A 23957-nucleotide genomic window follows, 5' to 3' on the forward strand; every position below is an offset into this window, starting at 1 on the left:
AAATGTCTGTAGCCAGGCGGTGGTGGCGCACGCCTTTAATCCCAGCACTTGGGAGGCAGAGCCAGGCAGATCTCTGTGAGTTCGAGGCCAGCCTGGGCTACCAAGTGAGTCCCAGGAAAGGCGCAAAGCTACACAGAGAAACCCTGTCTCGGAAAAAAAAAAAATGTCTGTAATGTCACAATTTGTAACAGGAAAAACACCATAACCAATTTATATAATATATATAAAATATACTTATAAAATGAAGATTTATAATATATACATGAGATAAGAACAATATTGCTGCTAAGTGCATTAAATAAACATATATCCCCTTAGATAAATACTGAAAGCAATGTTATTTTGATTATAGCATAATAAATCAAATAACCTACACATGAAGCAGCTGTATTAATATACCAAATCAAGCAATAATTATAATGTCTATCAACAGTGAAATAAACAAATCTGGCACAATCCATACAATATAATTTTACTCAACCAAGTTGAATTATTAATATATGCAAGAGCATGGTATATTCTTAAAAATCAATATTTGAGTAAAGGCTGGGCCCCTAGCAAAGTACGTATTATACTGATTCTTTTCACAGAAAAATTCCAGAAAATACAAAGAACGGATAGAGACAGAAAGCAGAAAAAAATTGCCAGAAGCTGAGAGAAAGAAAATAATGGCATAAACATAGGATTACAAATGGTTACACAAAAATCTTTTGGGGTAGCGGACATTTTCATTATGTTGATGGTATTTTCACAAGCATGAAAGTATGTCAAAATATCAAAACATAAACATATGTAATTTGCTGCCTACCAATTATTTATGAATAAAGCACTTAAAAAGAGAAAGCCTTTTTCAGTTCTTTCAAAAACTTACTGTAAACAATTATACTTTCTCTGTATTAATAAAATCAAAGTGTTGGGGCTGGAAAGATGGTTTTGGTTTTCCGAGACAGGGTTTCTCTGTGTAGCTTTGGCGCCTTTCCTGGAGCTCACTATGTAGCCCATGCTGGCCTCAAACTCGCAGAAATCTGCCTGCTTCTGCCTCCCTAGTGCTGGGATTAAAGGTATGCACCACCACCACCGGGCCTATTTTGTATTTTTGTTTCATGAGCCTAGTCTTTAAAAGTTGAGGTATCTCTCCAGCCCATATAAAAATCAGTAACAGAAATTAACAAATATCTCTTACTTTTATTGTAAATTAAAATCAACATATATTGATTTTATATGATACATACATAAAAGGTGTTCAGTAAGTTCAATAATTAAAATAACCATTAACAAGAAAGTAGTGATTTAAGTAATGAAACTTTTACATGCCTTGGATTTTATAGTAATATATGAAAGTAACTTTCATTTTATTTTTATGTAAGATGATCAGATAAATGTTTTCCCACAGACATTTGAATAATTTATCTTTAATAAATCAATTTTTACACAGAGTAGTACTGGATCTTTTTTTTGGGGGGGGGGGAATTTCCTGTGTGTGTGACAGCCCTGGCTGTCTTGGAACTTGTTTGGTAGGCCAGGCTGACCTCGAACTCACAGAGATCTGCCTGCCAGTTTCCCGAGTGCTGGGGTTATTAACATGCCTGGTCTTAGTAAAGATTTTTAAAAAATTAGTCTTTTTTTTTTTTGGTTTTTCAAGACAGTAAATATTTACTATGACCAAGGCAACTGATAGTTCTGAGCTTATTGGAGCTTATAATTTCAGAGAGTGAGGCCATGACCATCATGGCAGGGAGCATGGCTGTAGGCAGGCATGGCACTGGATTAGTAGCTGAGAGCTACTAATATCCTGAACCACAAGCATGAGTCAGAGATCTAACTAGCAATTGCATGGACTTTTGACACCACAGAGCCCATCCCCAAAAGGTTTGGCGCCTTTTCCCTGAAACTTACTCTGTAGCCCAGGCTGGCCTCGAACTCACAGAGATCCACCTGCCTCTGCCTCCCAAGTGCTGGGATTAAAGGCGTACACCACCACCGCCCAGCCGATATAGGAGTCTTTAAAGGAGCATAGTATTTATACCAAAGAAAAGGACAAAATATTTCAAACAGCAAAAACAATGCTATAGAATCAAACACAATTCGAAGAATAAAGCCAACAATTACTGAACTTTTTTTTTTTCTCACAGTTGTGGTGGTTTCAAAGAAAACGGCCCCCAAAGGGAATGGCACTATCAGAGGTGTGGTCATGTTGGAGTAGGTGTAGTCTTGGTGAAGGATGGTGTCACTGTGGGGCAGGCTTTGAGGTCTCTTTCCTTAAGCTTCATTCAGGGTGACATCAAGTCGACTTCCTGCTGCCTTCTGGTCAAGATGTAACCAGCACCAATCACATGTGCCTGCACGCTGCCATGTTCCCTGTCATGATAAGGGACTAAATCTCTGAAACTGTAAGCCACCACCTCAATTAAATGTTTTCTAAGAGTTGCAGTGGTCATGGTGTCTCTTCACAGCAATAAAAAACCCTAACTAAGACACCAGTGGAAACTAAAAAAGAAAAAAACATGAAAACCATGCTACTGAATTTTCAATTGCCTTCCTCCATAGCTGCTCAACTTAAGCTGTCATCCCAGAAAGGAGCATGAAAATGGCTGAAGCCCTTCAGGTGGTAAAACTCATTGGTCTGCCAAGCAAAAAGAATAAGCAAGAGCATAAAACAAAGCACAGCTGTTCTTTAAAAATGCTTATTTCTTACTTCTTTGTTGTTGCTTTTTTTTTTTAACCTCAAAGAAAGAAAACAATACAAAACCTCCCTTTTCACGCTGTTGACCAAGTTTAGATACAGCAAATAGATCAAGGCCATCCACAGTTATTAAATAATTTGTCTGCCAGAAAAGGAAAAGAAAATCACACAAACATGACTCTGGGCAGCCTTCTGAATGAAAAATAGAACAACTTCCTGCTTTCATGTATTTGGCTCTTATTATCCCACACTCCTTGAACTTATTACTGCTCTTCAGATATATAATTTAAATGTCTTAAATTTATTTTTATTTATGTGTATGTGTGTGAGCATGCAGGTGTCCATGGAGGCCAGAAAAGGGCAACAGGTCTTCTGGAACTACAGTTGCAGGCAGCTGTGAGCCACCTGATGGGGATGCTAGCAACTGCATTCACATCCTCTACAAGAGCAGCAAGTGGTCTTAACCACTAAGCCATCTCTCCAACTTGCCGTTTAAATCTTAACTGATAGCTTTTTATGATTGTCTCAGCAAGTGAACTTAGAATCTAGAGTGCCATTGTCTAGGTCAGTAATATTAATCACATATCTATGTAAATTTAACTTTAAATTTTAAAAATCAGTCCCTCAGTCACACTAAGCCTTAATCAGGTATGACTAACCATGTGTTCCTATAGGCTACCATACTGAATGTTATCAATCACAACAAGCATTATTGCTGGACAACGCAGTTCTAATGGTTAATGGCCAAGTCCAATGTTTCTTTCAATACATCATATAGTTTTTAACAAACATAGCATACCTGGCAAAGGTATGTACTATAAAGTATTTGATTTTGCCTTTTCCTTTGAGACAGGGTTTCGATGCATTGCCTTGGCATGCCTGAGCTCAAAGCAATTCCTCCACTTCAGCCTCCTAAATGCAGGAATTACAGGTGTGAGTCTCTATGGCTAGCAAATATTTGATTTGATAAAAAGTAATCACTATAATGGTATAAATGTAGTTCTACTAACACATCCTGTTTGCTTAACAGTCTTGAAAAGCAGTAACATGAAAACAAAAAAATGCTCACAGCTCAAGAGTGGCTTCAACTCACTGATTTTCTAGGCACTTCCCAGTTCCCCAGTCATTGTCATTCCCATACGACATTCACCAAATTTACCTTCAGCTGAATAATTGCCTGTAAGTTCTGACTTTTGCTCTATACTGTATGGGCATTTACACGTTTGTTATTAAATAACAGGGTTGACTTAGATTAATTTCCTGAGCCATAAGTGGTGTGCTTTATGGCTCCATAAGCCCTAATTGCTCTTTCTATGTAAATAAAAGTTCTGAGTAGGAGATTTTCGTTTGGTGTTTAGTTGGCAATACCTGGGTAAGAAGTGAGTGACGCAAATGCACAAGTCCTAACAATACAATTTTGGAAATTAACAACAGAAGTTTCTCTAAGGACAACTGAAATGATAATGGGTCTACTTTAATTTCATGACACTTTATTTCATTTGCTCATAATCTAAGTGCATGTATTCTAAATAAGTAAATTGTACTCTAGCTTATATATGAAAGGAAAAAAGCTGCTGCAAGCATAATCAGATAAAATGCTAATATTCAAAGTCAATTATGAAATTCTGGTTTAGAAACATTTTAATAAATTCTGCATTTGCTGTTTTTGTTATTTCTACAGTAGAAAAATCTACATGAATGGACAATATCCATTTAAAATAGATTTTGATTACTGAAGGGATTTTTCTAAATATCTACATATACTGTAATTTTTTAAAAAATCAGCTGTTTTCTCTGTTCCACATAGATTAGTACTAGCTCATTAATTTTAACTGTAGTAAAAAGAGCTAAATAAGAATCCACCAACCAACGTTGGTGAGATAAAAAACTAGACTGTGAACTAGTAAGTCTTCTTTAGCCTAACTACTGCAGTGAACCCAAAGAGAACCCCTGCAGAAAGGCTTGTTATAAGTATATCACAGACAGGCAAACAGACAGACAGACGGAGAGACTGACCATCACCACCAAGGTAAGGACACAGGAAAAACAAAAGCTTAATTTTCTATTTCTATTTTTCCCCACTTTTTATTTATTCCTAAAGTGATAACCTTTATTATGCAATTTTTCAATGAGGATACTGAGGGCAGAAGAATCCTTAATGCATGGCTTTTGCTTATTAAAATTATTCTCAGAAGAGACAATGAAGTAGCTCACTGGTAGATTGTTTTCCAGTATGTGCTAGACCCAGGAAGACCCAGGGTTCAAGCTCTAACACAATTAAAAAAAAAAAAAAAAAAAAACCACTCAAGGTCTGCATATGTTCATATGGACCCAAAGTCAGTCTCTTATGTTATAAAATGGGAAAACTCAACAGAGAGACAAAAATTGAGATTGGATCAATTTCCTCATATTTACTATTAAAAAGAAAAATTAAATATTTATTATGCACACATGCGAACACGCACACATGCATGCGCACAGACACAATTACTATAATCCTTAGAAATAAGGGATTTTATTATTTTGGTTTATGTGTTTCAACAATATATTCAAGAAATAAGACTTTTAAAAAACATTAAGAAATACAGCCAGCAAATTCAAAAAAGATTTAACAGTATCTTTTAAAAGTAATTTTACAAGTCAACAAACCGGTATTAGTAAAAAGCAATGAAACCCATGATTTCAGAGAGTACCACTAATACAAATATGCCCCATCTTTCTATTTTTGTCAAGATGACATGAGGCTGTTGTCAAAATGCTTCTCTGTGACAGTGCAAACATTCAAAATACAAAATTTCTAAGAAAACTGTTTTAAGACAGCGATGTGGAAAAAGCACTATACAAACTGTTACTAATTAGTTGATGTTTTTCATACCTGAGATGAATCCTGCAATTCCTTAAAGAATGTAGTACCTATTCCCTTAACCAAGAGAATGGTTACAAAATATGACTTCAAACTCATACTATCTTTTCTATGAACTTTCAAAACAAAAGAATCCACAAGTTTATATCTTAATATACTAAAGCTCAAATACACCTACTTTTTACTTCTCATTTGAAAGTATTACATGAAAATTTATATAATACTCAGCTAGGAGGTGGTGGTGGTGCATGCCTTTAATCCCAGCACTTAAGAGGCAGAGGCAGGTGGATCTCTGAAGTTGAGGCCAGCCTCGTCTACAGAGCAACAACAACAAAAAAATTATGTAATATTCAACCAACTGTAACGCTGACACTTCTCCATCAGGCTGTAAGCAAAACCATTAAGGACTCAGTGTAGGAAAGCATTTTTTTTTCTCTGTGTAGAAAAACCCTGTGTGTCCTGGAATGTAGACAACACTGGCCTTGAACTCACAGAGATCCACCAGCCTCTGCCTCCTGAGTTCTGGAATTAAAGGCATGCATCACTACAACCAGGTTTAGGAAAGCCTCTTTAAACTGAATGATTTTCAAGCCATACTAATACATTACTTCATCAAGTGTAAGCAGAAATATAATTTATAGCAGACTTTTGGTCTCATCTAAATTGACAATATTGAAATAAATCAAATTCTTTTCTAGAACAGTTCTACAGAGTTTCTATAATAAAATATATGATAATCAAAGTTGATGCTATCCCATATAACAACAGCCACTGGTCAAATCTGACTACTGAGTATTACTGAATTTCACAATTTAAATTTTAATAGCTACACATTAGCTGACAACTACTGTACTAGATATCAAATGATCATGACTAGGTAAAATAAATGATTACATAATAGTCATTTTCTACATAATACATTTTTATTATTTTAGAGTATACTCTTACCAATAAAAAATTAAAAGTTAACTGCAAAAGAGCCTAAGCCAGGTCAGAAGATAATCAGCACAGGAGATTATAGTTCTACATTTATTTCCCTTTAAGACAAGATTTAAGATGTGGAAGTAGAAAAACAGTGATATTAATAATGATTTGGACCCCATGTAGCCCTAGGCTATGTTAGTGTCCTAGTTAACAAAAAAAATTACTGAAGTAAAAAAATAAAAAGTAAATTATATTTGAAACAGAACTTCCCAGAATATATGTTTCTGTACAAAATACACACACACACACACACACACACACACACACACACACACACACACTGGTTTTTCTGTTGTTTTGTTTTTTGAGAAAGGGTCTCACACTACATCCCCGGTTGGCCTGGAACTTCTTATGTGGACCAAGCTGGCCTCAAACTTACCAAGATCTGCCTGCCTCTACCTCCATGGTGCTGGGACTAAAAGCACACATCTGGCCAGTATTTGTTTTTTTAAGCCAAATGCTATTACAGAGCACAAAAGTTTTAAATATTCAAGTTTATAAAGTATCAAGTTCCAATATGCCAAGTTAATTATTTAAGAAAGAGAAATATTTCACAAATTTAATGATGCTTAAATTCAGTGTCTATAAAATCCTCATCGGTGCAGAGTAATGTCTTAAGTCTTCACATTCAGCCATACCCACTCAATGGCTCACCAGGGCTCCTAATTTAACCAAGTAAGTACTTCTGACAGAATATGTAACAAAAATCTAAAGTCACCAAAGGAAATGAAGTGCTTTTCATGGATAGACATGTCAGATGTATTCACAGAAAAACAGTTACAGAAGCCTAATGATCCATCAGGCTACACTACCCAGCTATACATCAAGTGCTAGGTTCTAGCTGGACAGAATAGTGGTGGTGGTGGGGGGGGGGGGTTAGAAGGTCCAAGGCTAGATGAAATAAAATCAAAGGTGAGTTCCAGGAGTTTCTACTCCTTGTTTTGTTGTTGTTTTAGGCGCTGGCAATAGAGCTGGCTTTTAGCAAGTCACATATTGAGCAACAGGAACAACAAAACAAAACAAAAATGGAATTATATACAGTAATTTTCCTTCCTTAAAAAGACATTTTAGCGGAAAGTCATAATAAAAGGATGGCTATCACGTTTTTAAAGAGCATAGAAGGGAAAAATCAAGGTTAAGGCATAGGAATGGCACCATTAAGAAAAATATTGCTACACAGAGAAACCCTGTCTTGAAAAACCAAAAAAAAAAAAAAAAAAAAATGCATTTGCCATGATAAAACTTATGTAAACAACAAAAATAAAGTAGAGCATCCTTTTCCTTATTATTCTGTATTTAATTTTGAAATGCTAGGATCACTGAGTGTTAAGATATGAAAAAAGGAAAGCAATGGCTTACAACTTGGAAGAGGGCATGTTGGGAAAGATTTGAAGAGATAAAGGGGGAAATGGAAGGTAGATAAAATATTTTGTTGCACACTTATATAAAATTATCGAGAATAAAGATTGTGCTTTAAATGGTTTAGGAAAGCTTGTTAGATGCCAAGTGAAAATGGAATTTACTCTTGGGCTTTAAAATATCTTTTTATGCCGGGCGGTGGTGGCGCACGCCTTTAGTCCCAGCACTCGGGAGGCAGAGCCAGGTGGATCTCTGTGAGTTCAAGGCCAGCCTGGGCTACAAAGCGAGTCCCAGGAAAGGCGCAAAGCTACACAGAGAAACCCTGTCTCGAAAAACAAAAACAAAAAAACAAAAAAAAAAAATTAGTATTCTTTAAAGGGGGCTGGAGAGATGGCTCAGAGGTTAAGAGCACGGACTGCTCTTCCTGAGGACCCAGGTTCAATTCTCAGCACCCACATGGCAGCTAACAACTGTCTGTAACTCCAAGATCTGCCACCCTTACACAGACATACATGCAGGCAAAACACCAATGCACATAAAATAAAAATAAAATAAATTTAAAAAAAAATATCTTTTTATTTAAGTCACTGACAGACCTTTAGTCTCTGAATTCGTTTGAATTGTCTCCCACAGGCTCATGTGCTGGAAACTTAGGCCTACTGGGTAGTGTTGAGGCAGCCTAGAAGAGGTAAACAAGGTCATGAAGAGTGTATCCTATGACGAATGAGAGTTTGTTGTTATAAAACTAGTCCACTCCAAATATTTGGTCCTCCTGCATGCTACCAAGTTCCCTTTCTGCTTCTCCACCATCACAATTCAGCTGTGATGTAGCCTGGGGGAATCACTTATTAGGACACTGGCATTGTGCTATATGAACCCAACAGCTACCATAATCATGAGCCAAATAAGTTGCTTTGCAAGTCTGTACAGTGTGTTACACGTCTGGCTTCTTTTAATGTACATGTAATTTAATTGATAAATACAGAAAACATCTAACTTCATTTGTAATAGCTTCTTCAAATAATTTTTAAGTTTTATATAAATTGTAAACAAGGATAGGTAATTTTAATATTACTATTAACTATGTCAAAGAACTTTAATACTATCATGAGTACGTGGCAAATTACAGATGCCAATTCATAGTCATTTTCAGTTCTCCTGAAAGAGATATTTTTTTCCACAGCCATTTTTAATATATTTGAAAATTTTTTAAATTTTAGGTTATTTTTAAAAGCTCTAAAAATTAACAATACTAGAACATACCCTTGAAAATCTTGATTTTACGGCAGACTAAAATCAAAAAACAAAAACCTTACAAGGTGATAATAATAGAATTATATAGAAATTTTAATGAGAGAGAGGAGCCAGAAGACAGAGGTTCAGGTAAAGGTGACTTTGACCGAATAAATATAAACCTGCAGATTGGGTCTAATTACCTCTTCAACCCTAATGAAAAGGAATTTTAAGCGTTCAGCCAGTAGTAGTAGCTCACTCCTGTAACTCAAACACTTAGAAGACTGAGGCAAAAGGACTAATACAAATTCAAGACCTGCCTGGGCTACACAGTGAATTCCAGGACAGCATAAGCTACACAGAAAGAAAGACCTGTCAAACAAAAACAAAAACTATAATGATCACATGCAAAATTTGCACATGAAAGTACTTAGTAATTAAAGAACATTCTACAAATATGCCATTATAAATACTGAATATTTCTATTAATACTTTTCTGCATGAATCTCTTTATTTTCTGAGATACCTTTATAGCCTATACCAGTTCCTATCTATTACCACTGTAGTATAATTAACATAATAAAACAACTACCTACCACTTCATCAACCTCAATTAGTTCATCTTTTAGCGAATTGATAAAGCAAGGTGCTACCTCATATATGATATTTAGTCCTCGACTGGTTATAAGACAATTTTTTTTTAGTTTACTCTAGAGATTTATTTTATATGTATGAATATTTTGCTTGCATGTATGTATGTACACCACTTGTGTATCTGGTGACCATGAAGACCACAGGACTGTGCTGGATACCCTAGAACTGGAGTTACAGATGGTTGTGAGACACCATGTGAGTGCTAACAAGTGCTCTTAACTGTTGACCCATCTCTCCAGCCCCAGTTCTTAAAGGGGCAAACCAACACTGTGGTGGTTTGAAAGAAAATGCCCCCCCCAAAGGAACTGGCACTATTAAGAGGTGTGACCTTGCTGGAGTAGGTGTGGTCTTTTGGGAGGACGTGTGTCACTGTGGAGGCAGATTTTGAGGTCTCCTATGCTCAAGATACTGCCCAGTGTCTTAAATTACTTCCTGTTGCTTGCCTATCAAGATGTAGGACTCTCAGCTCCAGCATCATGTCTGCCTACATGCCACCATGTCACACCATGATAATAATGGACTAAACCTCAGAAAATGTAAATTACCCCAATTTAATGTTTTTTTTCTTTATAAGAGTTGCCATGGTCATGGTGTCTCTTTGCAGCAATAGAAACCCTAACTAAGACAAACACTAAGTATAGAATTCTGTGCACAGTTTCTATGAGGTTTTATCACAGTGAAAACTCAAACTAGAACAAAAATTTTTGGAAAATGAACACTCTCTTGATGTTGAAGTACAGAGACAGGGTCTATGTAGAAATAAATGGAAGCAAACTGGGCATTTAGTATAATTTGCATATCAAAGCTCAAGTTATTCAATTATAGAGTTCGTATTATTTAGTAATATTTAGAATATTGCCAAAAACCTTTCTATCTAGGACAAAAATGTGTAGGACCTTTTGTACTTTGTAGCAATATACAATCTTAGTTCAAATTGATAACTATGTCAAAAGTTTCTGTGAAAACAACAAAGGCAGGCTATGAATTTATTTAAGCAGATCCACAGAGTCTGCAAGTGGTGCTATAGTTCAGTATTTGCAATGCACAAATAAATTAAGCACCTTAAATTCTTCAATGAATGCTCAATCCTAGAAATTCATCATATAGTGTAAGATTTCAATTATGCAGGCACACAAACTCAGCTTGCTGTTATTTTAAATTAAGACTGTCATGGAAGTATCTATAGGCTAAGATAGCTATCTTCACTATCCTCTCCCTCTATGAACAAAAAAGGAAAGAGAGGGGAATAAAATCTATGAAGCATGATCAATTATCTAGATTTTTAGGCCAGCCTATAAAACAAGGTCTCATTATATAGCCTGGGCTGACTCTTAGATCTCAATGCCCTTGCCACACCTCCCAAGTGTTAGAATTACAGAATGTGCCACCATATCCAGCAAAATGAAACAATCTTAAAAATTACACCAGAGGAGGGAAAAACTGCATTTCCATAACAGTCAAAATATAACATAACAGTGAACTGAAGAGGCTAGGATAGCAACTAATAAAAATGACCAGATTTCTAGCATAGTCAACAAGAAAAGAATTTAGAAACTTAGATAAGTATGGCAGATTGGTCAGAAGATTAAACTTTATATTACTTACAATTTGGGCATTTACTGAGCATAAGTAGTACGCTAGGAGCTAGGGACATAAAGTAAGACACAATTTAACCATTGCACTAAGTGATATATTCTATGACAGGAGCTGTAAATGGGAAATAGCCTATTTTGCAAACGGTCACAAATGCTAAATGACTAATTCACTATATTTACTTACATGATAATATAGTGGTATATGTCTGTAATAACTTTTTGATTCTACATGAATATAACTGTTTCTTAGTACAATTAGAGGACTGTCTAATTTGCAAAATACTATTCATGAAGACAGACAATATTAGTATTCTCAAAACTAGACACAAAAGTATAAAAAAGAAATGTGGTTCATACATCTTCAAATAGTTCAATATGCCCTAGCCTAAGACAGACAGAGAGAAAGGTCTAGAAGGATGTATAAGGGCCAGAAAATGGAAGGTCTATTTCATTCTATAATCAAAAGAAAGTTACTGAAAGAGTTTAAACACGTGCTTTTTTTCTACCCTACACTCCCTTTTCAGAAAATAATTGCCCTTACGAATACAATCCCATTACCCAAGTTACACAGCTGAATGGATCAAGGTGAATAAGGCCAATCAGATTTTCTCAGTCAAGCATTCGAAACTGTGGCACAGAGTACACTGCTTAGTTAGCCAGGGACTTGTGGGTATTTGATCTGTAAGGTTAAAGAGATAAGGGAACATAAAATCAAAGAAAGAAAAGAAAAGGGAGGCAGGGAAAGAAGGCATTCAGTTTTCTGTTTAGTACTATGAGGGATTGATTCTCCATCTTATCCTTGGATTAAGTGAAACTTCCTGTAGTGCACACACATCAGTTAGCCATAAGCTCGTATATGTGTGTTGGTATGTGTACATATATGTAAAAACAGGTTTGTGGAGAGTCTTCAAAGCTTAAAAATGAAAGTTCCAGGAAGCTGAAGTAATATCAATTGTCCCTAATGGTTAGAAACAAGAGACCACTGATGTCTTTTAGAGAATTTCAATGGATAATTGATACTGAAATCATATTTAGGTAAGTTAAAGAAGTGGAAAGTAAAGATAAAGGTAGCTAAGGAATTTCTTTAAATGACTGTTATTATAAAAGAAGTCTGAAGGATCATGGTATTAAAAAATCTAATAACATGAGACATGAACTTATTTTCAGGCAATAATCCAGAGGAGAATAAAAACCTCAGACTGTAAAGAATAAAACATAGACTCTATAGAAAATGGAAAAGACCAGCAAAGTATAGACACAGAAAGACAATACAATGTCTCCTTAAATGTGGTAGGGACAAGGGCAGGGATGGGGACGTGGACATGAAGGCCAGAGGGGGGTAGGGGACACAAGGAGAGAAGGATTAAAGAGAAAGAAAGTTAAATTAGGTTTACATTGTGGCATATCATGTATATCACTCAGTAGAGGCAATGACAAAGCAAGTGATTTCTTGATTACAAAGGAGCAGGAATGGGTTGGACTTGGAGAAAATGTAAAACTTTAGCTTTAAATGGTGAATATTGTGGGAGTCAATAGAGAAGTTAAAGAATGATCTTTACTCACACAGATTTTAGGAAATAAAGTGACAAGATACAACTAATATTACAAGGAAGAAGTCAGCTACAAAGTAAGTAAGGATAACTTCAGGCCTAATTCTTACATACCTAGTATAATATAGCCTCAATTCTAACTGGAAAAACTGGACCAAATAAAGCTAATTCAGACATGATCCTAACAGATGAAAAAGTACTCGATCTCAAATTTATAATCTAAGGTTGTTTGATACACATTATAAATGTTTTAAACATTAAAAATGAAAGTGCAGACATTTACTCAATATTCAAAAATCAACTATTAAAATGAGACATTATACCTACTAGAGTAGCTAAAATTGAGAAGGACACTATTCCATGCTGCAAAGGATGTGAAGAAACAGAAACTCTTATTCCTTGTAGGTGAGCATACACAGTACAATCAATTAAGGATGATTTGGTAGTGACAAAACTAGATAGACTCTTATTACACAATCCAACAGTTACATTACTTGGTATTTACCCAAGAAAATTAAAAACGTGTACCCCACAAAAATTTGTACAGGACATTCTTCATAGTTTATTATTTTATAACTTGGAAGCAGCCAAAATGTTCTTTAGTAAGTAAATGAACATAGCACAGTACATCTAAACAACAGATTATTATTCAAGAAAGAGGTAAGACAATATTGGGCTCGGGATGTAGTTCCACTGGTAGGTTACATGCCTGGTACCCTGAGTTTGACCCCCCAGAACCATATAATCTGGGTGTAGTAGCACAGACCTATAATCCTAGCACTTGGAGAATGGAGGCAAAAGGATCAGAAGTTCAAGGTCATCTTAGGTAGCCTAAGTCTGAAGCCAATCTGTGATAATATGAAATGTTCTCTCAGAAAAAAATATTTATGAAATCGTGAAAGGATACAGAGGAAACTAAGTGCATATTACTATGTAAAAGAAGTGAAAGTGAAAATGCTACATAACAATGTATGACTTCTTAAGAGCACCGACTGCTCTTCCAAAGGTCCTGAGTTCAATTCCCAGCAACCACATGGTGGCTCACAACCATCTGTAATGAGATCTGGCGCCCTCTTCTGTATACATAATAAATAAATAAATCTTTAAAAAAAAAATAAAGAGGGCCGGGCGGTGGTGGCGCACGCCTTTAATCCCAGCACTCGGGAGGCAGAGCCAGGCGGATCTTTGTGAGTTCAAGGCCAGCCTGGGCTACCAAGTGAGTTCCAGGAAAGGCGCAAAGCTACACAGAGAAACCCTGTCTCGAAAAACCAAAAAAATAAATAAATAAATAAATAAAGAGGGCTGGAGAGATGGCTCAGCGGTTAAGAGCACTGTCTGTTCTTCCAGAGGTCCTGAGTTCAATTCCCAGTAACCACATGGAGGTTCACAACCATCTGTAATGAGATCTGGTGCCCTCTTCTGGCCTGTAAGCATGCATGTAGAACACTGTATACACAATAAATAAATAAATCTTTAAAAAATAATAATAATAATGTATGACTTCAACTACATGCTATTCTGGAAAAGAAAAGCTAAAAATACAGTGAAAATATAAGTTTTTTCTCAGAACAGAGCAGAGGGAGAAATGAAGAGATGAGACACACAGGATTCTTAGTCCGCTACTCTGAATGGTAGTATAATGGTTGTGCTGGCTAATTTTATGTTAACTCAACAAAAGCTAGAGTCATCTGAGAGGGAGGAAGCTCAACTGAGAAAATGCCTCCATAAGATTGACTGTAGGCAAGCCTATAGGACATTTTCTTAATTAGTGATTGATGTGGGAGGTGGTGCCACTCCTGAGCAGATGATCTTGGATGCTATACCATGAAAAAAGCAAACCATGAAATGCCAGCCAGGAAGCAGCACTTCACAGCCTCTGTTTGAGCTCCTGCCTCCAGGTTCCTACCCTGTTTGAGTTCCTACCCAACTTCTTTTGATGTGAACTTCCTTTTAGTATGAACTGTGATATGGAAGTATAAGCAAAATAAACCCTGTCTTCCTGAAGTTGCTTTTTTGGTCATGGTGTTTCATCACAGCAATAGAAACCCTTACTAAGACAATGGTGAATATATGTTATACATTTGAGTAAGTACATCCAATACACAATACTAAAAGTGAACCTAATATAGACTATGGACTTTGGATGAAAACAGTATATTAATGCACATTCATCAATGTCAATAAACATATCATTTTGATGAGCATGGTAATATGGGAAGCTATACTTATGTGTGGTTATGGTAGTTAGGAAATCAGTGCCTTTTCTAGTTCTGCTGTAAACATAAAGCTGCTCTTTTAAAAAGACCATCGAACGACTTGAACATAAAAAAATAAAATAAAACACATATTTTAGTAGAAGCCAAAGGTGGTGGCACAAATCTGTGTGATCTCAGCATTTGGTGTTTGAAGTAGAAGTACTGTAAATTTAAGACTAGTCTAGGCTACCTAGGGAGACAGTCTCAAAAATAACAACACCTTACTAGATAACACAGGTAAGTGTCTTTTTTGATGTTGTTGTTTTGTTTTGTTTTTGTTTTTTCGAGACAGGGTTTCTCTGTGTAGCTTTGCACCTTTCCTGGAACTCACTTGGTAGCCCAGGCTGGCCACGAACTCATAGAGATCCGCCTACCTCAGCCTCCAGAGTGCTGGGATTAAAAGTATGCACCACCACCACCCGACCAGTAAGTGTCTTTTAAACCCAGGAATTGGGTTTAAGAAGCAATTTCTTAAAAGAGTGTAAGGCAATTATAATACAAGAAAAAATGGACGAATATATTAAAAATTAATAATTTTTCATCATCAAAGGATATCACAGCAATTAGAAAAACTGCACTTAGGATTCCAGGTTTGCAAATATTAGCAAATAGTGATAATGAGTAACTTTTTTTGTTTTATACTCAATGTTAAACCTGACCAACTCCAGAAATAAACTGACAAGTTGTATGAATACATGATAACTGACTGAAAAATCATAAACATACTGCCTACTAAACATAAGAATTACATGTTAATGGTGACAAATAACAGTATTACATAATTAAAAAGAAATGAAATGAAAAAACAAGCAGTTTTATCAACATTCACATAAATAATTTTCATTATTTCTAAATTTACTCTAAGTTAACTAACATTTATGTGCCTAGCATGTGTGGGATGTACAATATTTTATACAACTGCCTGGGGCTTTTCATTTGGAATGTTTTCAAATCCATAGACATAAATTATGCTTTTATTTTTATGCCCAATCTGCAACAAATAATAACTGCAAGCTTGTAGATCATGAGTCTCAATGTTTCCCAAAATGGTAAAACATTTCAAACTGTTCCTCCTAAACAACCCTCTGAACTGAAAGTAACAATTTTGAAACTGAAAGATACAATATACAGACTTAGAATAAAAAAAATATATAGAATTCTTACAAATCAAAACAAACAAACACGAAAAATGGGCAAGAGAGAAGAAAAGGGATTCCACTGAAGAAAAAACATAAAAGGTCAAAAAACAAAAAGAAATTTTCCAGGGTGGCTGTAGAGATGGCTCAGTAGTTAAGAGCACTTGTTGCTGCTCTTCCAGAGGACACAAGTTTGGTTCCCAGCATCCAAGTCAGGAAGCTCACAACCATCTGTAACTTCAGCTCCAGGGAATCCAAAATCCTTCTTTCTGGCCTCTGTGGGCACCTGCACTCAAATGCAAATACCCATATCAAATACACACAACTATACATAATTCAAAATAATAAAGATACATTTTTTAAAGAGAAATATTCTATATCACAATAATCAGGAAATACCATCAAGATCAAGAGACAATGTATTATGGCCTTTTGATTTGTAATAAAAGTTAAAACGACAATATAAAGTGTTCAAAAGACAGATAACAAAAGAACCTTTACTCTCTTATATATGTGTTGGCATGATTATAAATTCATATACCCCACTAGGAGTTCAGTATCACCTCTTAATGCTAAAAGCTAAAAGCATTAACCTACTATAAAAAGCAGCAAGTGAGCCTCCACATATACTTTCAGCTCGTTCATACACATACACAAGAAACACACACAGACTGTCTACAGCAGTCTTTATTCACAATTACGAAAAGCAAGAAAATAAATTACCAACGGAGTTAACTATTCAAATATCAAACAATGGGAGATATCCATTCAATAAAATTACACTCAATGCTGTTACACTACAGCAACATGCAATAATACGGATAAATTTATCTAGCGTAGGTGGAAAACCAAGTTTAAAAGATTATATGCTAGTCAATTATATAAAAACTAAGGTAAAAGACATATCTTTTAGGATTGTACATTCTATAAAATTACAAATGAGGAAGAGAATAACCACATTATTCATAGTGATGATATCTGGGTTGATAAGGAGGCAAAGTCGGGGGTGAAGAGACAGAAGAAAACAATGTGTAGATATTTGGAGGAGGGAAAGTGGTGGTCCGTGAGTACTTACTATGACAAATAATGATTCAGTACAGTATGCCTGAGATTTAATAAAAGAAAAAAAAGTGTATGTAATTTGCTCAATGAAAGCTCTCAGACAGCCAGAATAACATCCCTTTGTAACTACAGGGAAGGGAAAACAGACTAAGGTATAAAAATACATGCTACTTAGCACACATTAGCACACTAGGTGGCAAATCTTCTACAACCAAAAATAAATTCCAAAGTCTGTCATAACTACTTCCAATAAATTAAAATGCCTGTGTGCCCAGGCTTTAAACCATTAACTAATTAGGCAAAGTAGTCATTGCAAATCTTTTAAATGGATATACTCTACTACCAATACTATATAATTCTTGTGTACCCATTCATCTTTATAATGCAGCACTTTAGCATGCATGAATTGGGTATTATAAACAATTGATAGGTGATTGAAGGCAAAAGGGAAGATTTTGTAAGTTATATGCAGATACCATGCCATTTCACATCCAAGAATTCTGAGATCTAGAGGTGTCATGGAATGAATTCCCTATTGACTTCAAGGAATAATTGTATTTGTAAGATCATCTACACACATCCTTCAATACAATGCAAATGCTATATTGTTTGGGGAATGACACAAAAAAAAAATGTTTGTGCATGGGCAATACAGATGCAGTTGGCTTTTTGATGATTTACTTATTTTTACTTTATGTACACTGGTCTGTCTGAGGGTGTCGAATCTCCTGGAGCTGAAGTTACAGACAACTGTGAGCTGCCATGTGAGTGCTAGGAATTGAATTTGGGTCCTTTGGAAGAGCAGCCAGTGCTCCTAACCACTGAGCCATCTCTCTACCCCTTTCTCACCCCCCACCCTTTTTTTTGAGGAGTCTCTCTACATAGGTGTTTTCCTGGAACTTTATGCAGATCAGGTTGACCTCAAACTCAGAGATCCAAGCACTTGAGGGGCAGAGACATTTGGTTGAATCCATGGATGAAGAACCCAAGGATACAAGGGTTAATTGTATTGCATAGGCCAATAATTATAGTGAACTTCTCATAAAATGATCAGGACAGTCCTCACTGTAGATAACAAATGGAGCCTTCTTATCAATATACCAAACACCTTCTAAGTGCCAACACAGAACTAGGTTATACACAAACTTAAAATTTAACCTATGAATAGCCACTTGAGAAATCAATCTTTGGGAGATTTTTGTCAACAAGCTTTGGATGCCTCTCATCAGAAACAATCATTGTTAATAGAAGAAAGCCTGGAGAAGGTTGTTTATATTGTTACTCTTTGTGGAATAGTGTACCCTATTTGAAATTAATAAAGCACAGCTAAATTATACACTAGCAAATGAAATATGAACACCATTTTTCCTGATTCTAGTAGGATCTTAAAGTTTACAACAACACTAACTCTGATTAACAACATTTGGACCAATTTTTAGAAATTTTTATACAACACTGGAATACAAAACATTTATGAATTCACAGAACTGAGATAATGTAATGATGTAATTGAAAACACACAGATCAGAGTTCAAATTCAGAGTTAAGAACATAACCATGGGAAACTTATTTAACATTCTTGTTGGTTGGTTGGTTAGTTTCTGGCTGTTGTTTTTGAGGCAAGGTCTCACTATTTAGTCCTGGCTAGCCTAGAACTTGCTACATAGACTGGCCTCGAACTCACAGGAATCATCCTGCCTTCTGCCTCCTGAGTGCTGGAATTAATGACGTGTGCCACCATGCCAGACAACTTAACACTCTTGAGTTTGGTTTCCTAATTTACAAAATGGAAGTAACATATCTTACCCTACTAGAGTTTTCTGAATATCAAATTAAAGTACACAAGATACCTAATGACAATGGCTGATATGTAGCAAATAATAAATGCTATCTGTACTTTCATAAAACTCTTTACTAGTACAAATGATATTTCTGCTACTCTAGAAAGTAAAAATCATTTTGTCATATTTAGATCCTACAATACAGTTTTGGTAGATATTCAGTTGACATTAACATCTGTAATTAAAGGGTAACTACCATAACTTTTCATTTGAGCAAATTTCCTTTACCCAGGCAAACATTTCACAAGGAACTTTGATGAAGGAGGTGAATCACCAATAATCAATAATATTTAAATATTTGGTTCTACTCAATATTTGGTTCTGGATTCTCTAAAATATAAAATACTGCAATAGCCATTTGGAGATTCTTTATACTTTTCATTAATCCCAGTTTCTTTAAAAATAAAACACAGGGTTTTTGGCCTCACAAAATTAAGTTTCCTGCTATGCTTCAAATGAAAGAAATTAATAATATTCATTATGATATAAAAGCTAGAAACTGCCAATGGAGTTCAAATTTTTAACAGCCTATTTTTGTTGTTTCTGTAACAAAAATTCTTCCTTACACCTTCAAGTCTCTGGTCATCAAAGTTAGTGTGCACTCTATTAATGCATCCTTGTTTAATAAGCCTCCATGTTACAAACAAGAGTAAAAATGTTACTCACAGAAACACTACAGTAAGTGTGAAGACAAAGCAATGATTTCAAATTTGTAGTTTTGCCTATCTAGAAGCAAAAATTATTAATAAGCCAATCCCAACTCCAGTAAACTATTCAAATTCTGCAGTATGATTGTAAAAGAAACTGTTTTCACAAATAAATATTTTGTTGAAGTTATAATCAATATCTAAAGTGAAACAGTATTCCTAAGACAAGATATGGTGAAGTGACAGTGTTTGGCCATTAAACACATTTTAAAGTTGGTTACATTACTTACTATTTAAATATTTTAAAAAGAGTTTGGCAGATAAACATTAAGAAATTCATATTAAACTAGTTTTCAGTCTAAATAAATTCAAACAATTTAGAAGCTTTTAAAAATGACAGTCTAAGTACACTTTTGGCAAATATTGGGTCAATTACATTTGTTTCATGAGCAAATGAAATAAGTATATGAATAAATGAAGTAAATTTTATGACCATGTACCTTAAGTAATTATATGCATGTAAATATTTTAATAAACATGATAAACTTTAAATGCAATAACTTTTATTAGAACTGAGAGTACAATAAATCAAGAAAAATGTCCTAGATATATATTAACAACATAAAGGTTATTAATGAAGTAACACTTAATAAGAACTATTATTTTTTCAGAGGGAGTTATACTTTATTATTGTAAAACATAACTGCATCTGGTATTCCTTATTTTGTTTCCATTATTTAAACTGTCATACTTAAAGTTTTTTTTTTATTCTTTAATTTGCTTGCTTGTTACTGCCAAAATGGACCTTATTAACAAAAAGGTCCTAAATATAATTTGATAAACACAAAGATGTTTTCTGTTACAGTGCCAAAATAAGTGCCATTTATGCCAATCTCCAAGAAATACAAGGATGCCATAAACTTTATAATTCTAACAGCACTGATAGAAAAATATTGTTACTTTAGTGGCATTTTCTGCTATCAAAATCAAAGTGTGCTTTTTATGCTTCAAAATTAGGCAATATACGCTATTTCCAAAAACTTCAGGACATTTTACTTTTAGAAGCATGCAAATTAAAAACAGAATCTATTCATTTAGCAAATGCGTGCTGTGAAGAGCTGCATACTAAAAGCTAATTGTAATTAAAACGTTATATAATGACATTTTCAAGTGACAGGAAATTCCACTTTGCATTTCCAAAGGACTCCACATGTGCAGCCATGTATTATTGTACCCTGCTCAGGCCTCTAACTTTAAGATATACCAATAACGATACATTTAAGCTTACATATGATTGCCTAACATACTAGGCTTACACCGGGATCTAAGAGAAATGCATTTCAACAAGAAATTTACAGGTAGGAGCAATGAGTAATTTTGTCATCATAAAGAATCAACCCTCTAGATTCAGTTGTTAAAAAAAAAAATGAACTGTCCAACTTTTCCAGAAGAAATTCAAGTGTTTCAGTCCTCACCCCTAATCTTTGAGTAGCCAAAATGAGTATATTAAAACAAACCAAAATCAGTTTAAAGAAGAGACAAAATTTCAATCCAGATTAAACATCTCTTGAATATTCCAAAGTAATGAAAAATAACAGTGTGTAAACTGAAGTCTCCTACACCACAGAGATCTCAAAACAAAAATCGTGCTGACATCATCACATATTTAGCTGGAAATAGGAAAGAATAATATTGTTTCGACACGAACTACACTAATTACGGGATCTACTTTGTTATCTTCTGCGGACATGTGCTGCCTAACGTTTTGACTTAATGAACTGTTCTCTGGTTTGTAAACAACTTCTGGAGCTCTTTCTCTTGTATCCAAAGGGAGGGAAAATGAAAGTCTTGGCGGGGGGGGAAGCCATCAGCATCTGAACTTCCGGATCTGAGCAGGGGGAGCCATCGGAGGGACCACCTATCTCCTCTGACTGAGTGAAAAGGGAAAAGGAAAGGAAGGGACACGGCCCGCATACTACGCTAAGGGCACTCGGTCACCTGAAGAGGGAGGGCTGGCGGAGCGAGGCCATCCCTTCGGAGCGAGTCCTCCCGGGGCTCAAGTTCTGGGGGCGCTCGCTCTTTGTGCTGTCGGAGGGGAAGGGGAGGGAACCGCCCACAGCCTGGGAGTCATTCAAAGGAGTTCGGGAGCGGGTCGGGGGGGAGAGGGAGGGCGGGGCGGCGACACCGGGAGGGGACCCGAGCGAGCGCACGGCCCCGCCCGCGGGGGCCGGGAAGGGGGGGGGGTCCCTCCGCCCGGTGGCCTCGGAAAGCGCGCGGGAGGCCGGTCCCGGGCGTGGGGAAGCGGCTCCGGGCTGTCAGCGCGCGAGTTTCCGCACTTAGCGGGCCGGGGGCGCGGTGCGCAGCGTCCCCGCGCGCGGCCCGCCCGCCCCGGGGTCCCGCAGGGCCGCGGCCCTTACCTGCAGCTCGGTGAGGAGGATCTCCCCCCGGTCGGGGTTGGACGCCATGGCGCTCCTCCGCTCGGGACTCCGCACCTGAAGGCGGCCGGCGGCGCGGCCGAGGGAGAAGGCGGGACGGGAGCCGGGAGGGCGGGCGGGCGAGCGGGCGAGCGGGGGGTGAGGACCGGAGAGAAAGAGAGCAGCAGCTAGGGAGTCATGGAGGCGCGGCCCGGCTGCAGGCGCGGCTCAGGCGGCCCGGCTCATGGAGAGCGGCGGGGAGCGAGGGCCCTCGGCGCGGCTCCCCTGGCTGGCTGGCCGCCCGCCCGCCGCCGCCGCCGCCGCCACCCGCCGGACTCGGTTCCCTCAGCCGCTCCCTCAGGGCGACGCCGGGAGCCGCCTCAGAGCTCTCGGTGCGGGGCGCAGCGGCCGCGGCGGCAGCTCCTCCTGTCGCACCATTTGGCTGTCACCGCGTCGCAAAAGCCGCCTCGCTTGGCGGCCGCCGGCGCACGTGACGGCCGTGGCCGCCGCCTCCGGCTGGGCGGGGTCTAAGGGGAGATGGGGGTTGGCGGGGACCCCGGGGCCAGCCGCGCGGGGCGGGCTGGGCTCTGGGCGGGCCGGGGTGACTGTGAGGCGAAAGGCCTGGGCTGGCGGCGCCGGGAGGCGGGAAGAGCCAGCAGGCCACACCCACCTCCGGCCGCGTTTAACGGCCCTGCGCGAACGCTAGGTCTGGGCTCCGGCGCTGCGCAGGTCGGGCCTACCTTCCCCAGGCCCGCCCTTCCCCCAAGCCGCCCCGGGACACCGCGCTGCCCCGCGCCGCCCCGCGCCTCCCTCCCCCACCTGTCATCCGCGTGCCTTTTGCTCGCGCGACTTCGCCACCAGTCAGGTGCCCCGCGAGCCAGGCTGGCCTGGAAAAGGCACTTGGGAGAAAAGTCGGAGAAAAGTTAGAGCTCCAATCCCTCCGAGCTGCACTGTGGTTGGGGCTGGGAAACTACTGAGCTCAAAGTTGAACCAGCTCATTTGTCGCTTTTCTTTCTTTCTTTTTTTTTTTTTTAGCTAAGTTTGATGGAAAGAGCTAGGCAGAATCAAGGTCGGGCGTGGACAAAAGCCAGCTTTGCTTGGGGAGGTAGAAATGAGAACTAAACCGTCTACTCAGCATAGCTATCTGGAGGAAGCTTGAGCTTCTAAAAGTAACACAATGTATCGCAAGTATCAGCAGTCGCTGAACTGTAGCTTTTGTTTTGTCTAATCAGGGAATGGACAGTCTCTGCATATGCTTTATTTGGGACTCAGAAGCTTAAGTATATATTGCTGGTTAAAAGCTATGTGGACAGAGTGGTAGTGGTTATTTAGGTAAAGATTAGGGGTTAAATGGCAGGCTTTAGGTAGGAAGCTCCTAGTCTGATAAGTACTTTATGTTTCATGTGCTGTTGGGCTGATGCGGGGTTTGTGTTGATTTGTCTCTGAAAGTCTCATTTTTGAATTCAACAAACATTGAAGATGGAGAGTTCGGTGACTCCAAAAAATATATTGACAAATTTTTTCTGGTGTGTGCTTCAGAAGTTTTACTATTTATATGTTTAATGAATTGCCTGGGTTAAAAATGGTAAAAGCAACAAGTACTTAAATATTGTTACATAATAAATTTTAGAATGTGTTTAATGGCTAAACACTATTACTTTACCATATCTTGTCTTAGGAA

The 23957-nt window shown here is 37.6% G+C and overlaps 1 protein-coding gene across 4 annotated transcripts in view; it reads right to left on the reverse strand.

Moving 5' to 3' along the window:
- Pkn2 (protein kinase N2) overlaps nucleotides 1–22687 on the reverse strand; it is a 114964-nt gene extending 92277 nt beyond the window's left edge. For 2 of the 4 annotated variants that reach the window (XM_028893757.2, XM_028893753.2), the window contains exon 1: nucleotides 22280–22686. In XM_028893757.2, coding sequence (XP_028749590.1) covers nucleotides 22280–22327 — 48 coding nt within the window. In that variant the 5' untranslated portion in view covers nucleotides 22328–22686. Of the gene's footprint in view, nucleotides 1–8485; nucleotides 8907–22279 lie in introns of those variants that run through there. The other 2 variants (XM_028893756.2, XM_028893755.2) reach the window with 2 other exon arrangements.
- Between the last annotated feature and the right edge of the window lie 1270 nt (nucleotides 22688–23957).

Source organism: Peromyscus leucopus, chromosome 6, assembly GCF_004664715.2.
Source record: "Peromyscus leucopus breed LL Stock chromosome 6, UCI_PerLeu_2.1, whole genome shotgun sequence".
NCBI classification, from domain to species: domain Eukaryota; kingdom Metazoa; phylum Chordata; class Mammalia; order Rodentia; family Cricetidae; genus Peromyscus; species Peromyscus leucopus.